Below are 10,529 nucleotides of genomic sequence, written 5' to 3' on the forward strand. Positions count from 1 at the left end.
AAAAAAAAAAGCCAGGTGTTGTGGTGGGTGCCTGTAGCCCCAGCTACTTGGGAGGCTGAGGCAAGAGAATCGCTTGAGCCCAAGAGTTTGAGGTTGTGGTGAGCTATGACAGCACAGCAGTCTACCAAGGGGAACAAAGTGAGACTGTCTCAAAAAAAAGCAACTAAAAGGCATTCAGTAGAATTCTAGTTAATCATAGGACTGCAGAATTCTTTAGAAGAATGATACTGGTATCTGCAACTTAATCTAAAATGTAGCAAAATCAACAACTAAAAAGGAAGGATTATGAACAAATCAATGCTTAGATAACTGGCAGAACTGGTCTAATACAATGATTATGGTAAAAATCTAAGCATGTGAGTGGGAACTTGAAACTTCTTTCAGTATTTCTACAGCTTGGAAATTTTTCACAAAAGTATGTTGAGCAGTGAGAAAAAAATATTGTAATATTAAGAATTTAATAAGGTGACCAAATAGAAATTAAATATCTAACACATTTATTTATTTATTGCAATTTTTGGCCGGTTCCAGGTTTGAACCTGCCACCTCAGGTATAGGGGGCCGGCGCCCTACTCCTTTGAGCCACAGGCGCCGCCCTAACACATTTATTTTAAGAATATTATAAGGAAAAGGCAGTTGGCAAATAACACACTACTTAAAAACAAATAATCTAGACTGGAGATAAAGTCAGAAAAATAAACCAATAGGTAAAGGCAACATCATAAAATGTTCTTAAAAATGATACATAAGCCCAAATGTATGCACACACTTCATGTGAATTCACTCATAATAGCACTCGTTCAAATATTAAAAATACAGTAATTTTCAAATGCTTATTACACGGTATGAAGTGAAAAACAAAATTGAAGTATCATTTATGTAATTTACATATATTATAAATATTAAGCACATAACACACAAGCCTTAAATTCAAATATTCTAAAAATCTGACAAGGGTTATCTTTGAATAACAGAACTTACCATTTTTTACTTGCGTAAGAAACTTGAAAAGAAATATCCAAAAGGAATATGCTGGAAACTTGCAGGACAAAGTAAAAGCCACATCTTAAAGATAAAACATACCACTTTTAGATATCTTTTATCATTGATCTCGCAAAAAAATTTCATTTCTGTGGGTTCAAAAGTAAGGAGTGATATGGGGTGCAGAAGGGAATTTAAAAACTAGTGGACCTGCCACCTCCAGCATATCAAGCCGGCGCCCCTACTCCTTGAGCCACAGGCGCGGCCCCTAAAAACTAGTGAAGGGCCTTGGGCAGAAGGGAAATGTTGACCTCCATCAAATCTGTTCCAGCAGCGAAGGCTGGAGCTCAACCCACCAGCAGCCATGGTCCCCCGGCCTCCAAAGCTGCAGCCCATAAACACATCTGTATCGCCGCCACCGCCCGGCTTAATCCCAAAACTTGGACCGGAGACCTCCGTACATTAAACCCCCAAACAATCCCTAGATCATTTAGCGCCAAAACAACCCAAGGACCATACACCGCAATCGCTGAAAAACCAACCCTCCAATTTGCAATCGTTGAGCACCGCAAACAATAAATGGCAAAGACACGAAAACGTAACCTTGGCAATCAGTGGCTAATCCGTAGAATTTTTCAACCACAAACTGTAAGGGGTATCCTGTGACAGATGCCAAACGCACCCCCATCACATACACTCTATGGGGTCCCCCAAAGTTCCCCTGCGATAGAAAACGCATCTCCGCTCCACTCCGAGGCAATTCTACCCGCCCCACCCACGCGGGCACCGACAGATCCCCGCCCACCACCACAGTGCATGAACTGATGCAGCCGCTGACTGTGATCTCCAGTCACTACTCCGCGGCTGAACTTACTCGCTTGAACATCATCTTCAGCCTCCTCACCGCCTGGCTGGGGATAACCAGGGTAGGCGGCGTGAAAACAGCTTTATTGCTGGAAGGAGAAAGATGGCCGCGCCCTCCTCGCCCTGGCCCCCCAGGGGGCGGCCATCTTTGAGCTTCTGACGTACAGAAGCCTTGGCTGTGTTGCGCAGGTAACCAGCGGAAGGTGAAAGGTCATCGCAAGTTTCCCCTGTCCTGGCACCTCAACCCTTCATAAAAATGAAGATGTACCTGTTAGAGGCCTAAACCCTTCCCCACCTCCCCTCAGAACAAAAGGGCTACCTGGCCCGGCCCCAAGAGTTCCTCCGGAAAGACGCTAGCCCTCCAACGCTTTCCAGCAATCTGTGGAATCTTCCTAAATTCATTACAAAAACAAGCCCCAAACTACTCTCAGGTGCAGCACCGTCTTTGCCCAGAAAGGTCTCAGTCCCCTTTCATTAAACTTGTCCTGAGCCTCTGGTCTCTTCTCTGGGTACACCAATGAAGAACCCCTTTCAGTGCCAGTTAAAAGCCAGGAAAATCGGAGGTGCCGGTAGTTCAGTGAGTAGGGCGCCAGCCACATACACCGAGGCTGGCGGGTCTGAATCCAGCCCGGGCCAGCTAACCAACAATGACAACTGTAACAAAAGAGAGCCGGGCCTTGTGGCAGGCGCCTGTAGTCCCAGCTACTTGGGAGGCTGAGGCAAGAGAATCACCTGAACCCAAGAGTTTGAGCTTGCTGTGAGTTGTGACGCCACAGCGCTCTACCGAGGGCGACACAGTGAGACTATCTTAAAAAAAAAAAAAAAAAGCCGGGCGTTGTGCGTTGTGGTGGGCACCTGTAGTCCAGGAGAATCGCTTATACCCAAGTTTGAGGTTGCTGTGAACAGTGACACCTCGGCATTCTACCTAGGGTGACAGCTTGAGACTTTGTCTGAAAAAAAAGCGTCAGAAAAGTTGAGACCCAAGGCGAGGACAGAACCTACAGCAGAGACTGGACTTGTTCCTCATACCCAGGTAGAGCCAAAGACTCAGGATAACTTCAGAGGGAACAAAAGGTTGTGTAAAAAAAAGAGACTATGCTATCTTACCTGTGTCGACTGCGAATAATGACTACCAAGTCAATGGTAAACCGTAAACGTGGATCTAACCAACCTCTGATATAACTATATTAGAAGAATGGGGGGGTGGGGTGGGAGGAGGCGCGGGGGAGGAAAGGAAATGCCTGTGTGAATGTCTGAAAAGCTATCAGTGAATCAATAGAGAGCGGAAATTGCCAAACTGTTTTCAGAGTCGACCATTTCCTATTCCCACCATCAATATATGAGATGCACTTTTTCTGCATATTTGTAGTCATTTGCTATAAAGAGAACTTTAAAATAAGAAAAGGGTGATTAAAATCTCCCCCAAATCTTTCAAAATAGCTAAATGAACACTTTTTTTTTGTAGTTTCTGGCTGGAGCTGGGGGCTCAGTTTGAACCCACCACCTCCGCATATGGGGCCAGCGCCCTACTCCTTTGAATCACAGGCGCCGCCCCTCACCTCATTTTTTTTAGAGACAGAGTCTCACTTATAGCCCTCAGTAGAATGCTGTGCGGTCACATCTCACAGCTACCACCAACTCCTGGGCTTAGGCGATTATCTTGCCTCAGCCTCCCAAGCAGCCAGGACTACAGGCGCCCGCCACAACGCCCAGCTATTTTTTTGGAGACAAGAGTCTCAGTTTATTGCCCTTGGTAGAGTGCTATGGCGTCACAGCTCACAGCAACCTCCAACTCCTGAGCTCAAGCGAGTCTCCTGCCTCAGCCTCCCGAGTAGCTGGGACTACAGGGGCCCGCCACAATGCCCAGCTATTTTCTTTGTTGCAGTTTGCCCAGGGCCGGGTTTGAACCCGCCACCCCTCCGTACATGAGGTACTTAGCCATAGGCGCTGCCCCATGAACACGTATTTTTTAAAATCTCTAGTGTCCAGTTTTAAAAATACCAGTCTTGGCTCGGCACCTGTGGCTCAAGGGGCAAAAGCGCCAGCGACATACACCAAGAGCTAGCAGGTTCCAATCCAGCCCAGGCCTGCCAAACAACGCAACTATAACCAAAAAATAGCCGTGCGTTGTGGCAGGCGCCGGTAGTCTCAGCTACTTGGTAGGCTGAGGCTAGAGAATCGACTGGGCCCAGGAATTAGAGGTTGCTGCGAGCTGTGATGCCACCCGCAGTCTGCCCAGGGCGACAGCTTGAGGCTCTGTCTCAAAAAAACAAACAAACAAACAAAAAAAAACCCAGTCTTACTAATATACAAACAAATGTAAATGTGAAATGTGTTTTAATGCTTAATATTCATAACCACTAAATATCTAAATGGTGAGGACAGGGGATAAAGGAATTCTATATTCTATTATGTTAAACCTCTTTAAGCTTTCTTTTTCTCACCTGCATAGCAGATAAGTTGTTGACAACATACAGCTTTGTGAATTGAGATATTATTCTTGTTGTAATATTAAGTTCTTCAATGCTGTATTAATTTTGAGTTTAGAGGATAAATTAATATATTTGTAGTCCTGTTTTTACCCAGTTTAAACTTTTTATTCTCTTTAAGCCATGAATTTTAAGATTTGATTCAGTAAAACTTATCTTTGGGAGAACAAATATGTACAAGAATATTTTGCATAAATTTAACAATTATAAGGAAAATAATTTTGTGATGATTGCATAATTTATTCTTGCATTTCTGGATTCACATCTTTGGACAATGTCTCTCATAGTGCTTAGGATCAATGTGACCAAATACAAACAGAGGTAAGAAATAATCCTGTTCACTGGGGCTTGCTCTGTTTGTCTCTTGGAACTCTCAGAACAGGCTGTAATACAGGATGAGAGATTATGTAAATAAAGGCCTCATCCATTCCAGTGGAAGCCCAGTTATGTGAAAAAAGCTATTTAAACCATGCAGTCCCAGTTAAAATTGAGCTCTTAACTCACACAACTGAAAGAATAAATATCTGTTGTCTTTAGATATTAAGTTTTTAAGAATTTGTAAGTGACACTAGCATGAAGGTATATCACTAGGTAATTTGTTAAATAAATTACTGAATGTCTTTTTATGAGCAGGGACAGTATACAGACTTAAAAAGAATGGAGGAACTTTCAATATAAATGAGGAAAAGTATGATTTTGTTAAATTTTAAAAATCTGTTTAAAAAAATCAGAACAAAATTGCAGAAAAAGTGTATGTAGTATGAATATAAATTTTTTTTTAATGTAAACACATGCAATTCAAAATCCTCCATGTATAAAAAGCCAAATTTGGGTTATCACTTGAGAGACAGATATCAGGGGCTGGCAAATTCCCCATTTTTATAATTCTCATTGAGTTGAACACTGTGTTCTTTTCTCTGGATATCTGGCACCATACAAGGCAATGGAAATGTGCAGTATAAAGAAAAGATTTGGGGGGAGAGGGCAGAACGAATAGTCTCAAAAATCTGTTGGATATCAAACATGTCAACAAATGTGTAATGGGATTGATTCCCAGGAAGAAAGTTAAAAAGGAGGAGGAGGCGGCTCCTGTGGCTCAAAGGAGTAGGGCGCAGGTCCCATATGCCAGAGGTGGTGGGTTCAAACCCAGCCCCGGCCAAAAACTGCAAAAAAAAAAAAAAAAGGAGAAAGAAAAGCAAAGATAGTATACATATGGTAAATAATAAAAAAGTGTTCAACATCATTTGAGAAATGTAAGTTAAGTTCACGAGCTGACACTATTGCATACCTAATAGAATGGCTAATATAAAGTATAATGTCAATATCAAGTGGTGGTGAGGATAAAGAGCAACTGATACTCTCATGTGTTGCTAGAATGGCTAAAATAGACTAAAGATACCAAGTGCTGGCAAGGATGTAGAACAGCTATATCACATACTCTGCTGGTAGGGAAAAGATTTGGTAGTTTCTTATAAAGCTGAACACAGCTTACCATTATATCTGAACAAATGTACACAAGAATCGTTATACTATAGAAATAGAAATTTATGTTCACATAAAGCCTTGTACACAGATTCAACAGCATCTTTATAATAGTTAAAACCAGGGGAACAACACAAATCCCTTTCATCATGGGTAAAGGCATGAACAAGCTGGTACTCAAGTTTGTATACTACTCACTGATAAGGTGTTTTCTTTTCTTTTTTTTTTAATCCCCTTCTCCCCATAAAGGGTTTTCTATGAATAACAAAAACATTCCTTCAACACTCATGAAATGCTAAGGGTTTTAGTGGTTGTGGCATGGAACCAAAGACTAAATATATTTCTTTTCTTTTTCTTTCTTTCTTTTCTTTCTTTTTTTTTTGAGACAGAGTTTAACTCTGTAGCCCTGGGTAGTGTTGTGGCATCATAACTCACAGCAACCTCAAACTCCTGGGCTCAAGCAATTCACTTGATTCAGCCTCCCCAGTAGCTGGGACTATAGGCGCCACCACATAAGCTATTTTTTTAGAGACAGGGTCTCACTCTTGCTCAGGCTGGTCTTGAACTCTTGAGCTCAAGCAATCCATCTGCCTCGGCCTCCCAATGTGCTAGAATTATAGGCGTGAGCCACCACGCCTGTCCCCTTAAATGTATTTCTTATTACACTATCATTATACATAACAATAATCAATGATTAGAACAGACAACTTTAAAAAATGATGGAATCACTGACAAGGCAACTAGAAATGAGGCTGAAGCTATCTGGTCTAAAAATGCACACCACATTATCTGATGTATAATGAACTTAGATTAAAACAAAAAGCACTCAAACATTCTTCATTTTCAGTGGACTTCATTCCTTCATAAGCTCTTTGATATTTTACTAAAAGTGCTCCACATTCAGCATGTACAGAGCAGTTTCACTTTCTATTTGATTTCCTGAAAAATGATGAGGTATCACCAAAATCCTGCCATAAATACTGTCTTCTTAAAGTCACTCTCTAATGTAAACTGACACTCACTGATTCTTATTTCTGGGTAAAGGTTTTGTCATAGTCATCACATTTCAATCAACAAGGACCTCACCGAAGATTTCTGATGAACCCTGATGATAAAGTCTCTTTTCCCCAGAAGGCTTTCCTAGTCTGTGCATTAGCAGAATTTGTCTCAGTAAACACTTTGCAAACACAGGAGCTAGAAATTACTGCTCAAGGCATTTCCACATTGAATGCATTACAGTTTATCCAATGTGTTTTCATTAACAGAAAATGTGAGGTAAAAGATCACTGAAGGCACTATACCATATTTACTGTATTCACCAAGTATATCATCTGGGCAGATTCTTTCATCTACTGAGGACACATATCTAACAACAGGTAGTGCCGTGATTATATTCCATCTGCTAGCAATAAACTCACATTTGATAAATTCTGAGTTGCCACAAAAGGCATTTCCACAGTCAATGCATTAATAGGGTTTTTGTTTTGCTTAAGTTCACTTGTAAGTAATAATCCATTACTCTCTGGTAGAGGAATTTTCAACTTGGATGATTCTACCCATTTCTCTTATGTGCATTTTCTTGTGTTTAACAAGGTTTGATAAATGGGAAAAGGCTTTCTCACAATCGCTGCATCCATATGGTCTCTCTCCTGTATGAGTTCTTTGATGTACATTGAGTACTGACTTTGTGGTGAAGGCTTTTCCACATGCATTGCACTCATAAGGCTTTTCTCCTGTGTGAATTCTCTGATGGGTAATGAGACCATATTTGTGTGAATAGGATTTTCCACACTCAGTACATACAAAGGGAGTCTTTCCTGTATGACATCGTTCGTGTTGTATAAGGCATATTTTCTGGCTGAAGGCTTTACCACATACACTGCATTCATATGGTTTTTCTCCTGTATGAGTTCGCTGATGTATAATGAGAGTGCGCTTTGTGGTGAAGCCTTTTCCACACTCATTGCACATATAAGATTTCTCTCCTGTATGAGTCCGCTGATGTATAACAAGAGTACGCTTTACCGTGAAACCTTTTCCACATTCACTGCATATATAAGACTTCTCTCCAGTATGAGATCGCTGATGTACAATGAGATTGCTCTTCACCGTAAAGCCTTTTCCACATTCACTGCATAGGTAGGGTTTCTCTCCTGTGTGAGTTCGCTGATGAACAACAAGATAGCGCTTCATGGTAAAGTCTTTTCCACATTCACTGCATATATAAGGCTTCTCCCCTGTATGAGTTCGCTGATGTACAATGAGATTGCTCTTCACTGTGAAGCCCTTTCCACATTCATTACATACATAAGGTTTCTCTCCACTATGAGTTCGCTGATGAGCAATTAGATAGCGCTTCATCATAAAGCCCTTTCCACACTGACTGCATATATAGGATTTCTCTTCTGTATGGGTTTGCTGATGTGCAATGAGACTGCTTTTCACAGTAGAGCCTTTTCTGTGTTCTTTAGGTACATAGGTTTTGTCTCTTGTATGAGTTTTCAGGTGCTTAGTGACCATAAAACTTCTGGATGACTTCTGACATTGACCACTTCTAGGATCCTCTCTTGTATGAATGTTCTCATGGTAAATAAGCTGAGACTTCCTGAAGAGGGTCTGCTCAAATTCAGTGGATGCATGGAGTTTCTCAATTTTTTTAATCTTCTGATGCTTAAAGACTTGGAATTTAGTATTGGTAGATTTTTCACTTCTAGGGAATTGACTACTAGTACAAGTATGTTCATGTTTAACATGTAGAAGAGTTTTCTCATCTCCACTAAACTCAACAGAGTTATTGATTTCATGCCTTCCCTTCTGGTTGACTAAACTGAAACTTGATTTCACAGTTTTTCTACATAAGTCAAATGTATCATGATTTTGCACTAGAGGCCAATGGGTTTCACTCAGATGAATAGTATTTCTGAAAGCATTATGTTCACTGCATTGTTGTATGCTCTTTAGAAATCTTTGGTTTGGAGAATATGCTTGCAGATGACCATCAACTTTACTGATTCCTAAGAAAGAATAGAACAACAAAATCTTCCATGAGAATGGTTTGGAATGAAAATGCTGACAAGATGAATTGGTGAGGGCTAGCTCTTTGTTGTTAACTATATGATCCCAGTATAAAAGAAAACTATAAAGATATAAGGTGAAATAAATAAGGACCAGATCCAAGAAGAGACAAAAGCTATATTTAAAACTAAACACCTTTTTAAAAAGTTCTTGATCCTGCAATCCCATTACTAGGCATCTACCCAGAAGAAAAAAAGTTACTTTATCATAAGGACTTTTGTCAATCAAATTGTGAGAGAACTTACTGAGAAGTAGAACCAGACAAAGCCATTCTCTTAAAACACTTATGTTGGCTCTGTGCCTGTAACTCAAGTGGTTAAAGTGCCTGTAACATACACCAGAGCTGGCTGGTTTGAATCCAGCCCAGGCCTGCCAAACAATAATGACAACTACAACTAAAAAAAAAAAAAAATAGCCAGACATTGTGGCTGGCACCTGTAGTCCCAACTACTTGGGAGGCTGAGGCAAGAGAATCGCTTAAGCCCAGGAGTTGGAGGTGGGTATGAGCTGTGATGCCATGGCACTCTACTCAGGGTGACAGCTTGATGCTCTGTCTCAAAAAAAAATTATGTTCATGTTTAACATGTAGAAATTTATGAAATATTTTTAACAATTAAAAAATGCAGACTGTGAGATAAGACAGATAAAAGATGTAAATATCTCAAAAAAATATGCACATGGGGAGACCACAATGCGTATTGGGGGCCCCAAAAGTCAGTTGAACATAAGAACACAGGCCTTAGATAAAAGAGACAAGAAATGTCTTATAGAGCCCTAGCCCTTCTCCCACAGAGAGCCTGTACAAAGGTCTCCGTGGGCTAAATGAGCCTTGCAAAATATGCTGAGAACAGCAGGGACAACTGGCACCTTGGTGAAAGAGACAATCTCTTGGGGTTTCTTCCTCCCCCACTCCCAAGATGGGTCTGATGTTAGCCTATCTGACCCCAAAGACCAAAGCCTTACTTGCCTCCTGTGAAAACTATATATGTGGTCAAAACTTGCTATTTGCTCTCACATCCTACTTCTAAACTTTGTTTTTTGTTTCATTAATCACATTCCAATTCTTTAGCTTAGAAATAACGTAAAATAAAAGTATTTAAAAAACAATTTAACTGAAGTAGTTAAAAAGTAGCTAAGTAGTAAAAGTAGCTAAAGTAGTAAAAGATGATGTATAAGACAATTTTTTACTTTCTTCCATAATTATTCATTTGTTGATTTAAATAAAATATATGTAATAAATACTGAGTTAACCCAGAACACAGGGCCTTTGCAGTATCTCACATAAGTGGTGTTGGTCCCCTGAGCCCACTCTTTTTAAATCCTACTTTGTCTGTATTGTCTTTATTTCTTTCATTTTCTTGGCTCCCCTGAACAATGGAGATACCCAACGAGTTGTGTGAGGCTGATTCCCTACAGACATTTGCACTAGATTGTTTATCACAGCTCAATTTACAATAGCCAAAATGGAGAAACAACAACAAAAATAAAATAATAATAATAAAAAAAAGTAAAAGCAACCTAAATGCCCACCAACCAGGAATGGATTAACAAGCTATGGTATATGCATACCATGGACTACCTATTCAGACATTAAAAAAGATGGAGACTTTATATCTTTTGTATTAACCTGGATGGAGT

At 40.3% G+C, this 10,529-nt stretch overlaps 2 protein-coding genes across 2 annotated transcripts in view; both read right to left on the reverse strand.

The window, feature by feature from the left end:
- Positions 1–1,347, reverse strand: part of ZNF615 (zinc finger protein 615) — a 14,307-nt gene extending 12,960 nt beyond the window's left edge. The window contains exon 1 of the mRNA XM_023508908.1: positions 1,338–1,347. Coding sequence (XP_023364676.1) covers positions 1,338–1,347 — 10 coding nt within the window. The remainder of the gene's footprint in view (positions 1–1,337) is intronic.
- Positions 1,348–6,986: 5,639 nt separating this feature from the next.
- ZNF614 (zinc finger protein 614) overlaps positions 6,987–10,529 on the reverse strand; it is a 13,250-nt gene continuing 9,707 nt past the window's right edge. The window contains exon 5 of the mRNA XM_012813670.2: positions 6,987–8,830. Coding sequence (XP_012669124.1) covers positions 7,332–8,830 — 1,499 coding nt within the window. The 3' untranslated portion in view covers positions 6,987–7,331. The remainder of the gene's footprint in view (positions 8,831–10,529) is intronic.

The sequence above is a fragment of the Otolemur garnettii genome, unplaced genomic scaffold (genome assembly GCF_000181295.1).
Source record: "Otolemur garnettii isolate 467f Iridium unplaced genomic scaffold, OtoGar3 scaffold00288, whole genome shotgun sequence".
NCBI lineage: Eukaryota > Metazoa > Chordata > Mammalia > Primates > Galagidae > Otolemur > Otolemur garnettii.